This window comes from Mobula hypostoma, chromosome 25, assembly GCF_963921235.1.
Source record: "Mobula hypostoma chromosome 25, sMobHyp1.1, whole genome shotgun sequence".
Taxonomy (NCBI): Eukaryota; Metazoa; Chordata; class Chondrichthyes; order Myliobatiformes; family Myliobatidae; genus Mobula; species Mobula hypostoma.
Window position 1 is genome coordinate 30,016,859 of NC_086121.1, and position 24,688 is coordinate 30,041,546.

The following is a 24,688-nucleotide window of genomic DNA, read 5'->3' on the forward strand; positions in this document are numbered from 1 at the left end:
TGGGTGATTGGGGGTCCTTAATGATGGATACTGCCTTTCTGAGGCATCACTCCTTGAAAATGTCCTGAATACTATGGAGGCTAGTGCCTGTGATAGAACTGACTAAGTTTACAACTTACTGCAGCTTACTTCTATCCTGTGCAGTAACCCCCCTCGTACCAGGTGGCAATGCAGCCAGTTGGAATGCTCTCCACGGTATATCAGTAGAAACTTATGAGTTTTAGGTGACATACCAAATCTCCTCAAACTCCTAATGAAATACGGTCGCTGTCATGCCTTCTTTGTTGTTGAATTGATATGTTGGGTCCAGGACAGGTCCTCAAAGATATTGACACCCAGGGACTGGATATTGCTCACTATTTCCACTTCTGATCCCTCTATAAGATCTGTTGTGTGTTCCCTCATCTTATCCTTTTTGAAGTCCATAATCAGTTCTTTGGTCTTACTGACTCTGAGTGCAAGGTTGTTGCTGTGACAGCGCTCAACTAGCTGATACTTCTCTCTCCTGTATGCCCTCTCATCACCACTTGAGATTCTTCCAACAGTGGATGTACTGGCAGAAAATTATAGATGAATGGATACTTGGGTGTAAATAATGGCTGGAATCTAATCAAGAAATCCTGATGGAACATAAGCGAAGAAGGAGACACACTGAATAACACTCACAACATGCTGGAGGAACTCAGCAGGTCGGGCAGCATCCGTGGAAAAGATCGGTCGACGTTTCGGGCCGGAACCCTTGGTCAGGACTGTAGAGGGAAGGGGCAGAGGCCCTATAAAGAAGGTGGGGGGAGGGTGGGAAGGAGAAGGCTGGTAGGTTCCAGGTGAAAAACCAGTAAGGGGGGGAGATAAAGGGGTGGGGGAGGGGAAGCAGGGAGGTGATAGGCAGGAAAGGTGAAGAAGGAATGGGGGAAAGCACAATGGGTAGTAGAAGGAGGCGGAACCATGAGGGAGGTGATAGGCAGCTGGGGGAGGGGGCAGAGTGACATGGGGATAGAGGAAGGGAAGGGGAGGGAATTACCAGAAGTTGGAGAATTCTATATTCATACCAAGGGGCTGGAGACTACCTAGACGGTATATGAGGGCACTGAATAACACTATCTAGCAGCATCTGCTAGGTTTAAGCATCAAGTTCCAGTTCATAAAAAACTACCTGTCTTTAATCTGTGTTGTTCCAGTTTAGGAGAGACAAAACACTGCAAACGTATCTGTTGTTGGGGTGGTAGGGGTGGGGGAAGGAACTGTCGATGTTTTGGGTTGAAATCCTCGATCAGGTCAAAGTGTGGAGAAGGGAGACAGCCAGGATAAGGAAAAGGTGGGGAGGGGGGCAGTGGAGAGACAGGGGCCAGAGGTGATTAGCGGATCAAGGAGGATGACAGGCAGATGGAACCAGGTGGAGTATGGGGGTTTATTTGGGAGATGGACGAAAGGGGGATGATAGATAGAAGTGAACAAAATAAAGAAGAGAAACAGGCAAATTCAGGCGGGGGAAGAGAAAGTTATTGTGGAAATATTTAGGTGGGTGATAAGTAAGAACACCAAAACTACCCATGCTGAAATCTGAATTTATTTTCTTTTTTAATTTCATTTTTATGATCTGAGGTTCACATTTATTCCCAACCCCAAAATGCCTTGAGAAGATAATGATGTGTCACTGTCTTTCTGCAGTGAGTAATTGGAGTTGGAATTGGTTGTCACATGTACCGAGATACAACGAAAAGCTTGTCTTGTACGCTGTCATACAGATCAAATCATTACACCGTGCGTCAAGGTAAAACAATGCAGAGTATAAAGTGCAACAGCTACAGAGAAAGTGCAGTGAGGTAAACAGTAAGATGCAAGATCATAACAGTATTGTAAGTAGAGTTGAGCGGAAGAGTTACGAAACATTCTGAATCCTTACTAAAATACAATGAAGAGTGAAGCAAATAACAAATGATCACGTGGTAGTACAAATGTAGAATCAAGCCTGAGCGTTTAGAGATATGAGGTGTTCAGTGGTTTGGAGGTCCAGAGAAAGAAGTGAAAATTATTACAGTATCTTAAAGCAGACTTTCCATGTTGGATGGCCATGATTAGCCAGTCATTTTGCACCTATTGCGGCTATTGGGCTGGAGACGCACAATTTCCCGACATACTTCAAGAACAGGATTTCAACATGCTGATCATGCTCTGGGCGAAACGTCAGTAATCTGAATATGGAAAATGGTCCAGCTAAGTCCTGCTCACAAGAGGCAGGACAAATCTGATTTGTTTCCTTACTGTCTAATCAGTCTACCCTCAATCATCTTTAAAGTGGTGGGAAGTGTAGATGAGCAACCAAGTTCGAGGTAAAGTTATTTCCAAAGTGCATATACTGCATAGTACCTTCAGGTTCATTCACTGTAGAACAGAGAAAGAGAACAAAATCAATGAAAAATTACACACATATAAAGACTGACAAATAACCCATGTACAAAAGAAGGTGAACTATAGAAATAAATAAACAAACTAGCAACTAAATGAATAAATAAATACAACTGAGGGCATGTGTTGTGGAGTCCTTGAAAGTGAGTCCTTAAGTTATGGAATCATTTCAGAGTTGAGGCGAGTGAAGTTGTCCACATTGGTTTAGGAGCCTGATGGTTGAAGGGTAATAAGTATTCCCGAATCTGGTCATGTGAGACTTTCTTCCCGATAGTACTAACAAGAAGAGAGCATAGCCTGGATAGTGGGGGTCTTGATGAAGGACGTGCTCGATGCTTGATAACACCTGAATTGCATACATGAGGTTTAGGAAGCAAGGATCAGATGGGTCTATTGAGGAATATAGGGAAGCAAGAAAGGAGCTTAAGGAGGGGCTGAGAAGAGCAAGAAGGGGGCATGAGAAGGCCTTGGCGAGTAGGGTAAAGGAAAACCCCAAGGCATTCTTCAATTATCTGAAGAAAAAAGGATGACAGGAGTGAAGGTAGGACCAATTAGAGATAAAGGTGGGAAGATGTGCCTGGAGGCTGTGGAAGTGAGCGAGGTCCTCAATGAATACTTCTCTTCGGTATTCACCAATGAGAGGAAACTTGATGATGGTGAGGACAATATGAGTGAAGTTGATGTTCTGGAGCATGTTGATATTAAGGGAGAGGAGGTGTGGGAGTTGTTAAAATACATTAGGACAGATAAGTCCCCGGTGCCTGACGGAATATTCCCCAGGCTGCTCCACGAGGCGAGGGAAGAGATTGCTGAGCCTCTGGCTAGGATCTTTATGTCCTCGTTGTCCACGGGAATGGTACCGGAGGATTGGAGGGAGGCGAATGTTGTCCCCTTGTTCAAAAAGGGTAGTAGGGATAGTCTGGGTAATTATAGACCAGTGAGCCTTACGTCTATGGTGGGAAAGCTGTTGGAAAAGATTCTTAGAGATAGGATCTATAGGCATTCAGAGAATCATGGTCTGATCAGGGACAGTCAGCATGGCTTTGTGAAGGGCAGATCGTATCTAACAAGCCTGATAGAGTTTTTTGAGGAGGTGACCAGGCATATAGATGAGGGTAGTGGATGTGATCTATATGGATTTTAGTAAGGCATTTGACAAGGTTCCACACGGTAGGCTTATTCAGAAAGTTAGAAGGCATGGAACCCTGGGAAGTTTGGCCAGGTGGATTCAGAATTAGCTTGCCTGCAGAAGGCAGAGGGTGGTGGTGGAGGGAGTACATTCAGATTGGAGGATTGTGACTAGTGGTGTCCCACAAGGATCTGTTCTGGGACCTCTACTTTTCGTGATTTTTATTAACGACCTGGATGTGGGGGTAGAAGGGTGGGTTGGCAAGTTTGCAGATGACACAAAGTTTGGTGGTGTTGTAGATAATGTAGAGGATTGTCAAAGATTGCAGAGAGACATTGATAGGATGCAGGAGTGGGCTGAGAAGTGGCAAATGGAGTTCAACCCAGAGAAGTGTGAGGTGGTACACTTTGGAAGGACAAACTCCAAAGCAGAGTACAAAGTAAATGGCAGGATACTTGGTAGTGTGGAGGAGCAGAGGGATCTCGGGGTACATGTCCACAGTTCCCTGAAAGTTGCCTCACAGGTGGATAGGGTAGTTAAGAAAGCTTATGGGGTGTTAGCTTTCATAAGTTGAGGGATAGAGTTTAAGAGTCGTGATGTAATGATGCAGCTCTATAAAACTCTGGTTAGGCCACACTTGGAGTACTATGTCCAGTTCTGATCACCTCACTATAGGAAGGATGTGAAAGCATTGGAAAGGGTACAGAGGAGATTTACCAGGATGTTGCCTGGTTTAGAAAGTATGCATTATGATCAGAGATTAAGGGAGCTAGGGCTTTACTCTTTGGAGAGAAGGAGGATGAGAGGAGACATGATAGAGGTGTACAAGATAATAAGAGGAATAGATAGAGTGGATAGCCAGCGCCTCTTCTCCAGGGCACCACTGCTCAATACAAGAGGACATGGCTTTTAGGTAAGGGATGGGAAGTTCAAGGGGGATATTAGAGGAAGGTTTTTTACTCAGAGAGTGGTTGGTGTGTGGAATGCACTGCCTGAGTCAGTGGTGGAGGCAGATACACTAGTGAAGTTTAAGAGACTACTAGACAGATATATGGAGGAATTTAAGGTGGGGCTTATATGGGAGGCAGGGTTTGAGGGTTGGCACAACATTGTAGTCCAAAGGGCCTGTACTGTGCTGTACTATGTAATCAAGTTGCACTTATACACCAATAGGTTCTTCCTCAATACCCAACTTGGCTTTCCCTTGGATTAGTTGACTCCAGACCACGTTCCAGCTTGGTTTAAACACTAAGGAACAGAGTTTCTGATGTGAGGTGAGAGGGACATCTCTCGGACTTTTTGGTGGGACTTGTTTGAATGATATCAAGAGCAGCTGATAAAATGCAACGAGCTTCAGCAAAGAATACGGCTATGGCTTGAGTGATATTTTACCCAAAGAAAGGTGGTGGTGGTCACTCGCTTCCGGTAAACCCGGTTCCTCGGACATCACTGCAGGAGTTCTTTGGGATTGTATCCTGAGCCCAACCATCTTCAGCTGCTTCATCACTCACTTCCATTCTATGCTGATGACTGACATCTGCAACTCCTCAGCAAAGGAAATAGTTAATGTCTGTAACATTCAGGTAGGGGCTGGTAAGTGTTCAGGAACAGTTGTGTCACAACAGTGCCAACCATCACCAATTCTCCCACCTTTAACATCCTGGGTGTCACCGATGGTCAGAAACTCAACTGGACCAGCCACAATGTGACTGCAGGAGATCAGTGGTTTGTTATCTTGTCCTGAACGACTCACCTCCTAACATCTCATAGCCTTTCTTCCATCTACAACTTAAAATTCCAGTGTGTGGTGGAATGCATTCCAAAAAAACTCTCAGGAAGCTCAATGCCATCCAGGACCAAGCTATATTTCTGATTGGCACCCCATTATTCATCCTAAACTTTCATCCCCTACAACACTGATGGTGAGTCTAAATCCAACAGTATTACGTGAGCACCCTCACCAGATGTACCACAGAGGTTTGGAGCAGTAGCTCAGAACTCATTTCTTAAGGGCGGGCCATAAATTTTGTCCTTGCCTGTGACACTCAAATGCAGAAAGGTGAATTTAATTTAATAGAAGTCCAGCTACTGAAAGAGTAGCCCATGACATCAGGAGACACAAGGGACTGCAGATTAGATTAGATTCAACTTTATTGTCTTTGTGCCAAGTACAGATACAAAGCCAATGAAATGCAGTTAGCATCTAACCAGAAATGCAAAGAATAGTGTAATTTACAAAATAACTGCAAATAAAAAGTGCTACAGCACACAAATATAAAAGTACTGAGACAGTACAATATGGGTGCAATACTGCTTAGCGCTGTGATGTGAGGTTCAGCAGGGTCACAGCCTCAGGAAAGAAGCCCTTCTTGTGCTTGCTGGTGCGGGAGTGGAGATGCTGGAAATTAAGACAAAAGACAAACTGCTGGAAGAACCCAATGGGTCTATAGAGGGAAATGGACAGTTGATGTTCAGTTCGAGACTTTTCATCTGGACTGAAAGGGTAGCAGGGAGAACAGGTGAGTGTGTAGACTGGCTATCTCCTGTCTCTTCTTTCAGTGTATATGACGTGTCTTGACATAGAACATTGACTGTCCATTCCCCTCCAAAGATGTTGCTTCACCCGCTGGCTTCCTCCAACAGTGTTGTATGCTGAGCACATGACGTCATCAGATGTTTCTGTGGAGAGTCCATGTTTCATCACACATGAACAAGACCAGTTTCAGGAAGGCTGGAGACCTCATTTCCACAGTAAGGGTTGAATACCATCCATTGACTTAGGGAAGACATTGTTTATACTGAGCCACATCTGGTGCCAAAACTCAAGTTTGATTAAAACTAACCCACTTTATCTTATTGTCTCACTGATTAAGCTTGGAAAAATTCTGTGAGATACCACGATAAAACTGTTTGGTCCTAAACAACAAGGAACTAGGAACAGATTTAAAGAGCAGATTTAATCAGGCAAATTCTTTTTGCGTTATTCCATGAAAGCTGTCTGGTAATATTTAATATTAACACACCAATAAGTGCTAAGTAAATCTGCAGGACTTATGAACATCCATTAATAATAACCACGTAATTACTCCTGACCCTAGAAGGCAGCTTCTTTGATGCTATTTTGAGTGCGTCATTGCTAAACTCCACTGTTTGCTCAAACAATTCCATGTAGGCTCATTTATTTTCTGACAGAGGTGCAGAGCCTGTTTAACTTTGGCAGTCTAAGGATATAGAGGCAAATTGTATCATAGTTTCTGGCGTCTGGCCAACTCACCACAGTCGAGGGAATGAATTGAGGAAATGTCTTTGTCTGTGTCTTGCTGGTTAATTGGTTTGAGTGTGGTATGTCTCTATCGGGTAGCAGAGTGCTTCGGCTAGTACACCTACTGTCTTACAACTCCAGAAACCGGGGTTCAATCCTGAACTTTGATGCTGTCTGAGTAGACATTCTGTGAAGGATACCCCTTAACTTTTTTTAAGAGATTATTTAGAAATACTGCTCCAATTACTTTATTTTTTTTATTTGGAGATACATCATGGTAAGAGAACCACACCATTCATTTACACCCATCTGCTAGCCCGTATATCTTTTGGAATGTGGGAGGAAACCGGAGCACCTCGAGGAAACCCACACAGTCATGGGGAGAAAGTGCAACCTCCTTGCAGACAGCAGCGGGAAACGAACCTGAGTCGCTGTTGACGTAAATTGTTAAGCTCTCCGCTACGCTACCGTGCTGTGTTACATCCCAAAGACGTGCAGTTTGGTTGGTTAATTGGTCCTTCTGTTTAGGTGTGTTGTGGAATCCGTAGGGAGAAGGAATGAAAAAATAGGATCAATGGGTGGTTGTAATGGGCTTGGTGGTTTTCATGATCTCACTCACTATCCTACATTTTCTGTGTTCATATACTATTAAAAAGCCTACTTTAAAATCCTTCTGGACCATCTAATTAAGACAGATGGTTTGTAAATGTATTGCTTAAATGAAAAAGTTCATGATGACACATTATGAAATCCTACCATCCAAACTTCTGCTGGAGTCTATCAGCAACATCTCCATCCAGACAGTGCTGTGTAATAACAACGGGATCGCTTTCATACATTGCGGTGCTCTGACCAAGAATGCACCTTTGACCCTGTGGCCCCTTGGTAAGCAAGTGGTTTGAAACTGAACTCTTCTGACAGGCCCCCGGATCTCGATGAAAGATTGAATTTGGGCTGTTTGCCCCTGGAAGGAAGCAACAGACGGAATTTGCGGTAGATTATCACGGAGAAAGGAAAAAAGAGACCGAAAATGCATAATCTAAAATTACATTCACAAGGGTTGCACTGATTCAAAAAGGAAAAGGCTAAATTTTGAATTGAAGTCGGGAAATTCTTCAAACAAAAGGTGTTCGACCTTGGTCACTGATTCGGAAATTAATTCGCGAGGGTAAATCAGCCACACTTTTACCGACCGTGGTTCAGAATCTCTATTTTCCCTTTTTTTATGTAGCGAATCCGATCGCAACGTGAATGTAACACAATCGAGGCGAAACCACTTCCCGGGGGAGGGAAATTTACCAACAAAAGAAACACCCCCGCAAGCACATTTTAAAGGACGGTGATGGATATTTTTTTTGCAGAATTGCTGATTTCATCACTTCAGCTAACGATAAGGCACGGCGACATTCTGATAATGCCCAGGCTCAAGAAATCTTTGCTGGTTTCCCCTCCCCGTGCCTCAGGTGCCAGTTTGGTGCTTTCCAAAGGGACACTTCCTGGAATGAAATTGATCACGAATAAGGACAATTGCGGAGAGAAATTGACACGGGAGCGGCCTGGAGGGAGAGTAGTCGCATACTTAAACCACATCAAGACCTGCCAACCCTTTGCTCCCATGGCTTGCAGCCTCAAAGACGAGCTTCTGTGCTCTATCTGCCTGAGTATTTACCAGGATCCAGTGAGCTTTGGCTGCGAGCATTATTTCTGTAGGAAGTGCATCACCGAACACTGGAACAGGCAGGATCACAGCTCTCGAGACTGCCCGGAGTGCAGGAGAATCTTCAGGGATCCTCTCCTCTCCCCGAGCCTCAAGCTGTCCAATATCGTGGAGAGGTACAGCGCTTTCCCGCTGGACGCCATCCTACAAGCGCAAAGGAACTCCTTCCCCTGCAAGGACCATGACAAAGTCAAGTTGTTCTGTCTGAACGACAAATGCCTGGTATGTTTCTTCTGCGACGAGCCCACACTGCACGAGCAGCACCATGTCACCAACATCGACGAATCCTTTGAAGAAATCCAGGTAAATCTCGGTTTCTGCCTCCGTGTTTTCCGGAAAATAAGAGCGCACGGTTCTAAAGGGGCATGTACCCACAGGAGAGGCTAAACGTCCACCTACAAGTGCTAGGATTAATTTTCACCGTGTATTTCGTGCATGCATTTGAATCAGTGCATGATGTTTATTAAACAAAGATCTTAAACAACCAAGGTTGTGGTGGGGGTGGGGGTAGATGGGGTGTAAGTGACGGTCATTGTCCCGTGATCCATTAAATCAAGGGGCAAAAATACAACAGAATAACCCAAACATATGTTGCGCGGCAAATGCTTTATAGTTTTAAAGTCTGAGATTTCAGTTAACTCCATATTCGTACAGACAATAGCTTCATGGAAAGTATCAAACCTTTCCTTATTGGGGGTTGGAAAGAGGGGATGTATGAATTAGGCCAGCAAAACATGACATGTCCGTCACACTGAGTTGATATTAAGAGGAGCATCCTTTTGTAAAAGTACAAAGAAAAAATGTATGTTTGCATTCTGACCGCACTGTTCAGAATTAAACGCCGCAGCTTGTGTCTCATCTGTCGAAAGCGCCGTAGCTTCCTAGTGAGGGAAGCGGTGCCGAGGTGGGGAGATTATGACTTGCGGTTAAACACAGCAGAAAATGCTGGGGGGGGGGGGGGAGAAACTCGGCGACTCACGCAGCGTCTGAAGCAGAGTGAACATTTCAGACCAAAGACTTCTTGCTGCACCTCGACCTGGTAGATACACGATATGGCTGACTAATTGGGTGGGAAGGTGGGCACTGCATATCAGCCCAGAGTGGGTCTTGCCTCCAACTCAGAGCTGTGTATTTACAGCTTGAGTCGACGCCATTAGAACTGATGTGGACAAGGGTAAGGGTCCAAGACTAGTTATGGCCATGGTTTGTGTTTGTGTGAATTATGTGGAAGCCTTGCTTATACACAGCAAGATCCCATAACCAAAGATTTGACAGTGAACATTTGGGCTGGGAGATAAATATTACTTGAAATATTATTCCTATCCTGTTAATTTTCAAAGGCGTGCTTCTTTTGCCCACCCAGGACGATGGACAGTGATTGATTTAAAAAGCCACCTGAAAGAAGATGCTGCCAATAATGTAACATTTAATTAGTGCTGGTGTGTTTTTGTGCTCAAGTCTTTGATCAGGAATTGAACCCATTTCCTTTCTCTCTGAGGCTAGTGTCCAATGCCTGACACAGTTTATCCCTCAAGACAGAGGAAGAAGGAGAGGGTGTTGGGTTTCTTGGTTTGCTTGTCTCTCTAATTCATGTCCACTTCCACAGCTGTATCATTTTAGGTTAAATTAGTGAATTGATGGGCTTGGTTCCCATTTACTGATATTATTAGCTGGTTTATTTACAGTGATTCCAGCTATCCTGTTAACTCTCTGTAGAGATCGCTGTGCTGGAATGTACCACTTGTTGCTACCTGCATTTGATTCCAGGTACTGTACCTTGACTTCCTGGTCATCATTCAAGAAAGTAAATTTATACAGTGGAGATGATGGGTCATCTGCTTGCCTTTAGGATGGTCAAACCAGTTAGTCCAGTTTCTCCTTGCCAGTTATTATGTCTAATTTTGTCTTTCCAGTCTTTGCTAAGTCTTCATGTGTCACTTCTTGTGGATTGGATAATTTTAATAAACTGTTGTTTACGTCAGTGCTTTCTAGCTTGGAATCTCGTGCCGGTAGAAAATGTTTCTCCCAGTCTGCTTCAGAAAATCAGTGGTTCCTTTCCTTCCACTGCCCCTGTTCCTTGTCGCCACCTACAACTCACTTCCTTGGGGTTCAGTGATTACCCCTCATGCTGACAGTATCCTGCCCGCTTCAGGGCTTCTGCCTTCCTGACCTTCTGTATGTTGGCTACAGTCTGTCCCTGATGTCTGTTATGTCTGCATTTTTTAGTGTAGATCCACCCCACCTCCTCCCAGCCCCAGAACCTTCCAGTACTTTGTACATTGTTCTTTCCACTCAATGACTGTGAATGCTGGGCTCCACTTTCACTGGCACCATTCTTCTCACTCCCATTCAATGGTCCTTTCTTTAGGTGTCAGCCTCGAAGCTGGTCCACATACAGGGCATTATGGTTAAACCTGTTCCATTCCTCCATCCAATGATTATTGATCGGGATAGGGGAGACTCTGCTTTTCCAGTATTTAGCTCAGAGCCGAGTGAATGTAAGCTGCTTCTGTGATTACTGCCTTAATTTGGATTAGTTTGTGGCCAGGAATTGAATCCTGACGTTTGGGTCTTGGGACCCAATTCCACTCTGGCCAGTATTTGGTTAAATGCAGAGCTTTCCATTGAATTGCTTGGATTTAGATGGTTTGCATAAATGAATAATTTTACTTTATTCTTTAAAACAGCTTCCTAATGTCATAAATGACTACCACATCTGTTTCAAGGAAATGTAATTTCTTTCTTGCATCCATAAGGTGTAGGAGCAAAATTACACCAATTAGCCCATCAAGTCTGCTCCACCATTTGATTATTTTTAATGAATTTTCCCCCTCAATCCAATTCTCATACCTTCTTCCCATAATCTTTGATGCCCTTGCTAATCAAGAACATGTCAACCTTTGCTTTAAATACAAGAACATAACATAAGAAATAGGAGCAGGAGTAGGCCATCTGGCCCATCGAGCCTGCCCCACCATTCAATAAGACCATGGGTGATCTGTCCGTAAACTCAGCTCCATCTACCTGCCTTTTCCCCATAACCCTTAATTCCCTTCCTATGTAAAAATCTATCTAACTGTATCTTAAATATATTTAGTGAAGAAGCCTCAACTGCTTCCCTGGGCAGAGAATTCCACAGATTCACCACTCTCTGGGAAAAACAGTTTCTCCTCATCTCCGTCCTAAATCTTCTCCCCTGAATCCTGAGGCAGTGTCTCCTAGTTCTAGTTTCACCTACCAATGGAAACAACTTTCCTACTTCTATCTTATCTATCCCTTTCAAAATTTTGTATGTTTCTGTAAGATCCCCTCTCATTCTTCTGATTTCCAGAGTGCATAGTCCCAGGTGACTCAATCTCCCCTCATAGGTTAACCCCTTCATCCCTGGAATCAACCTGGTGAACCTCCTCTGCACTGCCTCCAGAGCCAGTATACCCACAGCCTCCACAGGTGTCTATGGCAATATATTCCACAGATTCACCAATCTCTGGCTCAAGAAATTCCTCCTGACCTCTGTTCTTAAGGGACAACCTTCTACTCTGAGACTGTGCTGTTTGGTGGACTCTCCTGCTATTGAAAGCATCTTTTCCACATCTATTCTATCCAGGCAGTTCAATATTTGGTAGTTTCAATGAGATTCCCTCTCATTCTTCTAAACTCCAGTGAATACAGACCCAGGGTCATGAGTTGCTCCTCGTACATTAACACTTTTGATTCCTGGGATTATTCTCGTAAGTCACCTCTGAATTCTCTCCAATGCCAGCCCACCCTACCTTAAATATGAGGCCCAAAACTGTGCACAATACTCCAAATGCAATCTGACCAACACTTTATTAAACTCAACATTACATCCTTACTTTTATGTTGTAGTACTCTGGAAATGAATGCATCCATTGTTAAATACACTGACAGGGCTGACCTTGTTGTATGAGGTCCCAGTAGCATGGTATGAAGTACTCAGTTCATAAAGCCCTCCTGTGAAATAAGATGGATTAGAACATTCGGAAAGAGTTTGTTGCCTTGGCTGTAGGCATGCACCAACTCAATATTTTGCCAATAATACTTTTTCTACTATTACTGACATTCCCTATTTTTCCCTTCCTGTTGTGATCTTGTCTAAAATACAAACTGCAGAAGCAGATTTGTGTGGATATTGCAAAATCCTCAGACATCTGTTTCTCCCCTTTCCAAGATGTTGAACGATTGAGAATACTTGGCAAACAACTTACTTCGTATCTTTTGATTTACTGTAGTCCTAATACAAGTATTATTTGCTGTTAAATTTGTTCTCTGTCCAGCCACTGTTCATACTTGAGGCTGATAATCCTGAGATGATCTACGTATGGAGGGAGGTCCGTGCAAAAAAGAATCTGGATTATTGGCTCGTTGTTCAAGGGGACTGAACTTTGTGGACCAAGCCAGTGTCACTATCCATCTCGTCTGGTAACATGAAAATGCTGCTGCAATCTTGCTACTGTACTGACCAGTTTCTTAAAACTTGCACTCTCTTCTGAACTCTGTCATCGGAAGTGATTGCCAGACAGACAAAAAAAAACTTCAACAATGTTCTTAAAACTTAGGAGAAGGAAGTTGATGCCCCCACTGACTCTTTGGAATTGGTGGCCCATGATGACACAGTGGACATGATTATGAAGACGCATATTCCTCTTTTATTGTCATTTAGTAATGCATGCATTAAGAAATGATACATTATTTCCTCCGGTGTGATATCACAAAACACAGGACAAACCAAGACTGAAAAAATTGACAAAACCACATACTTATAACATATTGTTACAAACAGTGCAACAATACCATAACTTGATGAAGAAGTCAGTGAGCACAGTAAAGTTCAAAGTTTCTCAAATGTCCCACATCTCACGCAGACGGGAGAAGGAAGAAAAACTCTCCCTGCCATGCCGACCACAATCCGACTCTGAGTCATCCGAAAACTTCGAGCTCTGATCAGCTCTCCGACACCGAGTCCTGAGCGCCATCTCTGTCCGAACGATTCGGCCTCCTTCTCGGTCAAAAGCAGGCAAGGCCGGGGATTTTGAAGCCTGCCCTCCAAAAGATTCCCGACCACACAGTAACGACAGCAGCGGACGGCCTTTTAAGAAATTTCTCCAGATGTTCCTCTGTGCTTTCACGTCCATTCTACATCAAATCAGAACTGTCCACGGTCCCTATTTACCAGATACGATATCATTTTTCACCGGAGGGCCGCGCACATGCAGGCGTGCTGCCATCTTCTCCTCCTTTAATAGGGAGTATTAAAGATGATCATAGAGTAATTCCAACTCCATACTTTGAGATCAGGTGAAGGATCTTCCATTTGCCTCTTCTCCCTTCTTTCTTCACACCCAGGAAGCACAGTTCTCTAGATGATCAAGAATAATACTTGTTTTTCCTTTTGACCTGCCTAGTTTATAGAAACTGAGACCCAACATCCTAGTGTTCCTTCCAAGGTTTCACTGACCAAGAAGTGACCCATTGAACAGCCTTGCTTTCATTGAACAGTGGGTTGATTGAAATGTTAGGGGGTGGGTTAAGCAGTGACATGCAATGATTAACAGAAAGATAGTAAGATGAAGAACCTCATAACTGCAGTGAAAATATTGCTAAGAATCAGAAGTCTGTTTAGTTCTGATGCTGTCATGGAACAGGCTGCCAGAAGATGTGTTTGAGGCAGGAACATTAACTCAATTTAAAAGACATTAGGACAGGTATGTGGATAGGAAATGTTTAGTGGGATATGGGCCAAAAGTGAACATTTAGGACCAACTTGCTTGGCATGGAGAAGTTAGGCTGAAGGGTCTGTTTTATAGTGAGAACTTTGTGTCCATATACTGGGCAGAAATAGAACCACAAAGTGAAAGGTGGAAAGAGTGCACCACCTCCCAAGTCACCCAGCTGACCACCCTCTCTTGCTCCATCTGTAGAAAAGTTGCCTGCCTTGGAACTTACAAACCAGAATAGAAGCAAGTCATCCTTTAGGAGGTAGACAAAGACTACTCTGTGCACATACATACATACATAGGAATTGGGGATAACACGCAATATACTGGAAGATCATAGCAGGTCAGGCAACTTCTGTAGAGGAGAATAAACAGCTGATATTTCGGCTGAGACCTGATACGTCAACTGTTTATTACACTCTATCGATGCTGCCTGACCTGTTGCGTTCCTCCAGCATTTTGTGTGTGTTGCTCTGGATTTTCAGCATCTGCGGAATCTCCTGTGTTTAAAGAAGTGGAAGTTCTTTACTATTTGCCCCTTTGTGGCAGCTAACAGAGGTTTGTTATCCAAAGATAAGTTGTGACTTGTCTGTTTTGAGCAACTGCATACCGACTGCATGGATACATTTACTTTAGGCTGGAGTTGGGAAGTTTATGGGGTATATGTAAAATTAGTGATCACATTAGCTTCCATTCATTAATGTTTTAATTATTGGTATGAAAGGCACAGAAGTTGCAACCCAGGCAACTTCTAGCCAGTAAACTTGAGATTTTTATAGTTTGCTTTCACCAAAAATGGGCGAATTCCACATTGTCTGGCCTGCCAGACGAAGCTAAAGTTCTGGTCTACAGCCAGCATTCTCTTTGGAGTTACTAGCTTCTAGCCTAAAATGGAACTCATTCCAACAGTCTGTTCTTCTCCTTATAAATAGTACTTACTTGAACTTGTTGTGGTGCTGTATTTGGCTGAATGTGTTTATGAATTTTCAATTGTACTTTTGGTGTTGCACTTCATGCACTATGGGAATCACAAGATTTTTTTTAGAAGAGTGTGCAAATATATTTTTAAAAATTTGAATTGCTAATCTCTAATTGGCGTCATCTTGTGTGTTTTGTGGCTCTAGCGAGGAAACCTGCAACCCAGAGCGACAATCTGCTGGAAGAACTCTGGGTTGAGCACCATCTATGGGAGAAAAGGAATTGTCAGCGTTTTGGGTTTTGACCTATATAGAGATTATTTATAAGGATGCATTGTGGGTCATGGTATTTATTTATTGATTGATTGATTGATTGTATTGTTACGTACCCTGTAACTGGGTTGCCAAACCAGCAGAAATGGATCACTCAGTTGGAGTCTGGAGTACTAGAACTAAGAAAGTTTTATTAAAGAAACAAGCAACACAGTAATCGAAAGGATAATAAATGCAACAATTCAACAATGATAACCACACATGTGCACAGAATTAAGATAACAGCATCAATCAAGCTCTATCGTTGTCTAGGGGGTAAATGACCAAATTTCAAAATGACTCAAAGTTCAGTCCAGTTCAGTTCGCAGTAATCATTGCCATGGCGAGGGACAACGTGGGGGGAGAGAGAGATAGAATAGGAACAACTGATCATTCAGAACACTGCTTCACTCACAGACCAGCGAGATGGCTCACAAACAGCTTTTGGGCGGGTCCTTGGTGATGTCACCTGAGGCCACCGACTGTGACCCCTCCTCCAGATGCGGTCGATCCTCTGCAGTGAACCCGGCACCCAGGCAAGGGCGGACACACACCGGGTTCCCGCTAATCATACCTTTCCACCCTTGTCGTTGTCTGGTGCTTCTCACCCACTCGTGAGAGGCGCACCGCTTCCAGGGTCTCGTTACCTCGGGTGGCGTGTGTCCGTCTTTAGCGAACCTGTCCCTTTTTATCCCCCTGCTGGGGTATCGCCTGTCCATCACTTCAAACAGTTCAAGGTTCAAAGGGGGGAGCCGCTCCAGACAGCTCTCTCTCCCACATTCCTTCATTACAAATCTCCAGACGCTGCTCCATTGTTCCTTATCTCTCCTTCCCCTGAGGGCAGGTGGCAGACCAACTGCTGATGCCACTGATGCTAGCCCAGGCCAGCAAACATCTTAATTTTATGTGTATTCTCGTAACAGTATAAATTAAGAAACTATCCTCTGCCTTGCTTTGAGGAAGGCTAAAAGCTCTGCTCCGGCATGGTGGTTAGCTCAATACTTTACAGTACCAGTGAACTGGCTTCAATTCCTGCCGCTGTCTGTAAGGAGTTTGTACGTTCTTCCCGTGACCTGGTTTCCTCCGGGTGCTCCGGTTTCCTCCCACAGTCCAAAGTAGTTGATAGGTTCATTGGTCATTATAAATCAGACACCCCAGCCTGCAAAAACTCATTTCAGGGAGGTAGCACTATCAATTTGCGGGAGACTCCCAGAACATCTGGGAGAGGTGGGATGTCTGCAATAGAGTAGCTCCTTAGCAGCTAGCCAGCTAGTTTAAATAACATTAGCTATGCTAATGAACGAATGACACCTGTTAAACTCACCTCAACATGTCTTTTACAGTCTTAATCCACCATGGGCAATAGAAAAGTCACTGTTGCAAACAGTGCAGCGAGCAACACTGTCATTATTTTTGACCCCTATTAGGCAGGGGTACACTTTAGCATAGTCTGGGGTGACGTACGTTTTATATTTTCTTTTTCATGGAACACTCTGCCATGGCACGCGCTCGCTCGCTCTCTCTCGTGGTTTCTCTCTCTCGCTCTCAAAAAAATTGGTTTCCGGGATATTGTATATAATTTGCGGGCATCAGGGAGCCGCTATCAATATGCAGGAGACTCCTGGAACTTCCGGGAGAGGTGGGATGTCTGTTGTAAATTGTCCCTTGATTAGACTTGGGTTAAATCTTGGGGGAGGGGTTTGCTGGAAGAGCATATTCTGGGCTGTCTCTCAATTAATTATGGAGTAACTTGCTGTAATAATGTGAGCAGTGGTAGGAAAATCTCCCCCACTCTTTCCCCCCCCCAAACACTTGCGATTGAGCTGGGTGAATGGTAGCTGCGACATTGGTTGGTTTAGTTACCTTGCAGCCTTGCAGACTGGTGGGTGCATTCATTGGCGCAGTGAGTAGATGGAGCACGAGAACTCAACTGGTAAAGAGCCTCAGACAAGAGAAGCTCTGCAGATGCTGGAAATCAAAAATGCTGCCTGGCCTGCCGAGTTCCTCCGGCACTGTGCTGGTAAAGGGCCTGTAGTGGCTAAGGTCATTTCAGCCCTCTTTTTTTCTTGTGGTTCAGTTGAGAACACTTGGAAGGTCTAACGTTCGAGTACAGGTTTGTATCACTTCAGCTGAAATAAGAATGAGGGGACTATTTAATACGTGGTTAGGAAGAGATCACTTAAACTGCTTATGCAATGAAGCCAGCAGGGGTGTCTTCACCAGAGGACCCGCAGCAATTGAAGATGGTGGCTTTCTACCAGCTTCTCGGTGGTAGTCAGGGATGAGTAATAAATGTTGGGAAATGCTCACATAAACAAACAAGTGATATAATTGCTTGATCGTAAATATGAGAAGGTCTGCAGACACTGAAAATCCAAAGCTGGAGGAACTCAACAGTTCAGGCAGCGTCTATAGAAACGAATAGACAGTTGACGTTTCAATCTGAGACCATTCATCAGGACTAGGACGGAAGGCGATGGGGAAGGTGCCACAATAAAAACGTGTGAGGGTGGGGGGAGGGAGGGAAAGAAAGCTTGCTGGAAGGTGATGGGTGAAGCCAGGTGGCTGGGAAAGGTTAAGGGCCTGAGAAGAAGGAATCTGATAGAAGAGGAGAGAGGACCGTAGGAGAAAGGGAAGGGGGAGGTGATAGGCAGGAGATCATTTCAGGTCACCTTGCCCTAGGTAGTGGCCTTGATTTTGCCAACTTTGCCCAACCCAGTTCCCCTGGCAACCAGCATTCACTGGCTGGTTTCTGATGAACGGAATCGTTTGGGCAGTGTATCTGTGGCCCTGTGTGTGGAACTGTAACACAGCTGGAGTTGACTCTCTTAGGAAAAAAGATGACCTTTATTTGTCACATGTACGTTGAAACATACAGTGAAATGTGTCGTTAGTGTCACATCAAATCAGCAGAGAAGGTGCGGAATAAAAAAACAAAAAAATTCCGCTTGAGCCTCAAAACATTGAGGTTTCTAGGCAAGAATTTTGTAAATTCTAGAAGAGGTGAAGTTTAGAAGAAGCAACAATTGTAGGGCTATTACATTACAAAAGATGTGAATTTTGCAAGCAGCATGGTGTTGACATTGTGATGAGCCTGTTTGTCTTTGCACATTCTGGAATTGATCGCAGTGGTGAGATCTTCCTGACTTGTGCCCCATCCTGTCTCTCTAAGCTTTTTGTTGTTTTGGTGCTTGAATACAGTTTCAAAGCTATATTTATTAGGGGGATGGAGATAAAGCTTCAGAATTTCCTTAAGGGAGTCAAAAATTGACAACTCTATTGTTATTTGATGTATGCACTCTTGCTACACAATGCAACAATTTAGAGTACTTTGTACGTGAAGTGCTTTGCAGTGCACTTGTAGGCTAAACACAGTAGTACGCCATGCATTCAGCTCGCACTCTAGCTTCTGAGTGTATTACGGCTTGTGCTCCTGCCTCAAACTCAGGATGCCTTGCATTGCTGCGGGCTGGTCCTTTGTCTTGCGACTCTGCTGGTGCCATTTGAAGAAAGTGTCCCGGGGCAGCGTTTCCTCTCTCAATCGATCCCAGTGATGGCAGGTTAGACCGGCAATGTTTTTTTTGTTGCTGCTGGTGGGCTCTTGCTTTGCTGGGCTGTCCAGGAGGGATTGTGGAGATCGGGGGCGTCATAATTACATTTTCCGTGTGGCTTTTGAGTTGGTGGGATCTGTGTTACTCTTGCCACATGGAGTGGCTGTCCTGGCAGAATGCAATGAGACGTCGGACTGCGATAGGTGAAAGCTGGTTGGAGTGGGACTGTGAGACTGAGCTGCATTTTACACTTGCTTTACCTTGCAAAGCTGTGTTTAACATGTAATTTTCCTGAGGAAGCAGAAGGCATTTGGAACCAATTTACATTCCTTCTAGTGCTGATGGAACAGACATGATCAGGATGCAAACCAGCCCCTCATTTTCCTCCTAAATATTTCCACTTGGCTTTGTGTCCCTACAGAAGCGACTGAATGTTGCTTGGGTTTGTTTCCATAGTCACCATACTCCTTTGTTACCTCAGCCAGTTGGTTACATCTGAAGTGTGGTAATGACTACTGGATTGTGCAAACCTGCTCATCAAAGTCAAAACATTTTACAGTCTCCTTTACTAATGTCTCTCTTGCCTACACCTGGAGTGGGGGTGGGAAAGAAAGTTGAATATATTTAACACTTTCTATTAGTACAGTATGTGATTAAGAGCAACTTTTGAAGGGCCGTTATTCCTGTTATATTGGTACTGTAAACATGGCAACCAATTTATTCTCAGCTAGGGACCAAAAATGAGTATGGGAAATGATTGGTTAACCTTGGATGTTGGTAGCTGAGGGAAGTCATTCTGCGCGGAAAGCCATCTGATGTCCAAAGGTTTATTTTCACAGAGCAGATAGATTGAACTTTGTCTCATTTGAAAAATCAGGCTCTGAGAGGATGTATGAATGCAGCATTGGAGATAAAATGGCGTTCTAATCCATTTGCTCCAGTTAATCCAGGATGTTTTGGCCTAATGTTTCCTTTTCTGGAAAATTTTGTTTTCTCTGGTGAAAGTGGATTTTTAAAAAAAAATTTCATGCCTTTGTTGGATAAATTGAAATTTTAATTGCAAAACCCAGCTGTAATGCTGAGAACAAGTGTCACTTTTTTTTTGCTATTGTATTTTCACAAGTATGTGATTTAGAGAAAATCAGTAATTAAACTTGAAGGAGCCTGCTGACATCCATAAACCATGAGCATGCAGTTTGGCTGATATAATGGTTGCTTTGCAACCCTGCGATTTTTAAATTAGGGCCTTGTCTCCAATCTGGCAGACATTCCCCTGTGTGTTGTGTGTCAGGAGTGCTCAAAGTATCATATTACTGAATGAGAAGCATTCCTAGTGTGGGGCAAATTATCGAGTAAGTAACTGTTGAAATATTATTTTGCACAGGAGTGTTTGGTTTTGTTTTTTTATCTTTATTCTGATGGCACTGGATCACAACATTGAGTTTGGGAATAGAAGCAGCTCTGTGTGTGTGTGTGTGTGTGTGTGTGTGTGTGTGTGTGTGTGTGTGTGTGTGTGTGTGGTTAATTGAAGTCATGGGCACACCGATTCCTGAAACCTACTGAATACCGAAAGGCCTCGATCGAGTGGACATGAAGAGGATGTTTCCATTAGTGGGAGAGACTAGGATCTGAAGAAGTGCCTTTTAAAACTGAGATGAAAAGGAATTTTTTAGCCTGAGGGTGGTGATTCACTGGAATTTGTTGCTGTGGAAGCTCAGTCGTTGGGTGTACTTAAAACAAGAGATTGATATGTTTTCAATTGGTGGAAACATTAAGGAATATGGGAGATGAGACTGACTTTTGTATGATAAAATGGGGTCATAGCCTCACAATCTACCTTGTTATGATCTACCACTTTATCGTTTACTGGCACTGCACTTTTACAATATCTTTTACACGTTATTCTTGTTTTACCGTATTTTAGCTCAATGCTCTGTTTAATAATTTGATCTGTATAAACAGTATGTTTATAATCTGCCAATAGAATGATGGGTGGGGGGTGGAAACTATGGTTGAATGGCAGAGCAGACTTGGTCTGAATGGCCTAAGCCTGCTGGGGAAAATAAAACTCCAAAATAACTCCAAGGTAAATCTGTTTTAAAGGGAGTGGTCAACCTAATCAGCAGGAGCAATTAATACCCAATTAATTATTATTTTATAATGAGTAAATGCACACATGGAAGCTTGCACACTATGTAAAGGAAATGTTTGAGCACACAATTATGGGGCTTGTTTTAAAGATTTGTCAAATATAATGCTATTTTGTCTGTAACTTAGAGGAATGAGTTAGTTTCCATATTTTACTGTAATAAAGGTGCTTGCTGGCTAACCTGTATAGCTTGGATTCCCTATCTGCACAACCTTTCTTTTGTTTTTTTCTGAACCTTGTCTCCACTGTTGTTTTTACAATGAACAATTTCACAACGGTTTACAGACCACCCCCCCCCAGTTACTCAGTTCACGCTGCATTCTTCCCTTTTCTTTTTATCTCTTCAGTTCAGCCTGTTCCCCACAGCCCAGCCCAATCCTGTTCTTGTTCTGTGTGTGTGTGTGTCTGTGTGTGTGTGTGTGTGTGTGTGTGTGTGTGCGCGCCTCTCAGTAACAATGCCTGGGGTTCACTCCCTCCTTTAGTCCAATACAACACTCAAAAACTCTGCAGGCTATAACTCTGTACAAACCTTCGCATCTGTAGAAACATATTTTGCGGGTCTGTGTCATGACCTTGATGGTGTTAACTTTCATTGTGCTCTTGCTTTAGGCTAATGAATCCATTCACGTGATCCGGAATAATTTTAATGGATCCTCATGACCAATAGATTAGTCACTAATTCCTGCTGTAACTTTTAGCAACCTCTGATCCAGAAACTTTAATGTTGTATTACCTATCCTTCTTTGTGTAATTTTTCCTCATTATTAAGTTGACCAGTTTGACATGAAGGGCACTGTGTTTCGATTAGATGGTGGTTTCTGTTGGGTGGAGGCAGATGGAGGGGACTGTCCCACATCTAATTTAATCGCCACAACTGAATAACCCATTAACTTTCAATCTAGTGAAAGCACAATGAAAATTTACCACAGTTACTAGCAAAATGTGTTGCCTGAAAGGTCAGTGAACACCATTTTAAAATCAGAAATGGGGTGCTTTGCTGCTCTGAGGCTGCTTGTTTGTTTGTTTTTAATATACCTATATCTACACATAGTTGAGCAACAGTGCTTCAAGATTTGGTTTTTAGCTTATCGACCTCAGTTTTGATGATGGCATGAATGTCGACTTCTCTAACCTGGTAGTTTCCCCACTTTTCTTTTTCCATTCCCCACTCTGACTACCCTCTTAGCTCTGATTTTTCTCCTCACCCACCCATCACCTCCCTCTAGTGCCCCTCCTCTTTCCTTTTTTCCCCAGAGTCCACTCTGCTCTCATCAGATTCCTTCTTTTGCCCTTTACCCTTCCACCAGCTTCTCACTTCATACCCACCTTCCCTCTCACCTTGCTTCACCTATCACCTGCCAGCTTGAACTCTTTCTCCTATTCTGGCTTCTTCCCCCTTTTTGAAGTCCTGATGAAGGGTCTTAGTCCAAAACATCGACTGTTTGTTCCTTTCCATAGATGCCTGCGTCGAGCATTTTCAGGCCTTACAAGGCGCAGAGTGGAACACCACTCCTCACACAGACACTAGAGCAATGTGTGGTTAAGTGCCTTGCTCAAGGACACAAACACACTGCCACAGCCGAGAGTCGAACTAGCGACCTTCAGATCACTAGACGAACGCCTTAACCACTTGCCCAGCACGTGCTCAGACTCATGGTCTGAGTTGACCTTCCCTCCCCATAGATGCTACCTGACCCATTGACTTCCTCCAGCATTTTGTGTGTGTTGCTCTCTCACCCAGGATCTTGTGTTGTTGACCTAATTTTTGGTTTGGACACCAGTATGGATGCTTTGCTTGGATAAAGGAGGCTATCACCCAAGGGAAGAATCATACGAGGATTTCTTCTTTCTTCTTGATCCTCATCTGGTATCTCTCGCAGTTTGTTGCAAGCTCTGGGCATACTTGCAATATTTCCCGTGGCTGAGCAGTTTTCTGGCACTGTTGTATTCAAGTTATTGGAGCCTACAGGAAAGGTGGGGACAAGCCAAACATCTGGTATCATATCTGAGTGTTACCTAGTAATAATATTATTTAGTGAACTTCCATTAAAGTGTCTGGTTTGCAGTATTGCTATGATGCTATCAACTCTTTGGGATACATGGTTTTGATTTATAAAGTCTTTTGCACTGTAAGGAGTAGAGCCTCTCTCTGTGCAGAGGAGTACTGTGTTTATTATCATTTTCCTTCCCACCTGTCCCTCTAATGTTTTATGTACTTCATTACTAAGGATGGGTAGAGTGCACTAGTCATCACATCTTTTTTTATTACATTGGCTGATGCCTTTGATGAAAATTACTTCCAATAAATTAAGCTTTGACAGGGAAAAATATAAAATGGCATTACAAATCAAGTCAGAATAAGGCGCTCCTTAACTTGTGTACGTGGACCAGGCAAAAGTGATGCAGGGGCCTTCATCCACTGAAGGAACTGGGGATTGTGCAGCAAAGTGATTCTCTGCTCTGCAAAGGTGACGTGATCTGCACCACCCACGTCAAACTACAATCTGCTGCAGTAAGGTGGCTCTGAAACCTTTTTTGACAATACAGACCTCGTTTGTGAGAAGTGAAATAGTTGCATTTCCTGCGCCGTTGGAGTGCCTCTGAGATTTCCGGTGCAAGGACCATTCTAGGCAACAAAATATGCTTTGGGAAGGAGTTTTGGATTATCTCCATTGCTGTTGTGGCTGAGCTCTTCCGGGCCTTCCATGATGGCTGCACACTGCTACCAAGTTATAGTTGGAAGTTTCCTCTTCTCTCGCCCCTCCTGCTTGACTTTGCCCTCTCCCTTACCATAGACATGGGAGCAGGAAAAGGCCATTCAGCTCATCGAGTTTGCTCTGCCATTCAATCATGGTTTATTTAAACCACCCCCCCACCCCCCATCAACCCTATTCTCCCGCCTTCTCCCAGGAACCTTTGAAGCCCTTACTAATCAGGAACCTCCGCTTTAAATATACCCAATGACTTGGCCACCACAGCTGTATAGGGCAGTGTATCCCCCAGATTTACCACCCTCTGGCTAAAGAATTTTGTTTAGATTATGAGGACACTCAGTCCTCATTTATTGTCATTTAGAAATGCATGCATTGAAAAATGATACAATGTTCCTCCAGAAAGATATCACAGGAACACAGGACAAACCAAGACTAAAACTGACAAAACCACATAATTATAACATATAGTTACAACAGTGCAAAGCAATACAGTAATTTGATAAAGAGCAGACCATGGGCATGGTAAAAAAGAAGTCTCAAGTCCCAATAGCCCCATCATCTCACGCAGACGGTAGAAGGGAGAAACTCTCCCTGCCATGAACTCCAAGCGCTGCAAACTTGCGGATGCATTGGAAGCACCCAACCGCAGCCGACTCTGAGTCTGTCCGAAAACTTCGAGCCTCCAACCAGCCCTCCGACACTGAGCACCGAGCAACATCTCTGCCGAGCGTTTTGACCCCGTCCCGGCCGCCGAGCAACAAGCAAAGCCGAGGACTTGGGGCCTTCCCCTCCA

The 24,688-nt window shown here is 43.8% G+C and overlaps 1 protein-coding gene across 1 annotated transcript in view; it reads left to right on the top strand.

Annotated features, from left to right (window-relative positions):
• The first annotated feature begins 8,277 nt into the window (after positions 1–8,277).
• trim62.1 (tripartite motif containing 62, tandem duplicate 1) overlaps positions 8,278–24,688 on the top strand; it is a 106,469-nt gene continuing 90,058 nt past the window's right edge. The window contains exon 1 of the mRNA XM_063033011.1: positions 8,278–8,817. Coding sequence (XP_062889081.1) covers positions 8,299–8,817 — 519 coding nt within the window. The 5' untranslated portion in view covers positions 8,278–8,298. The remainder of the gene's footprint in view (positions 8,818–24,688) is intronic.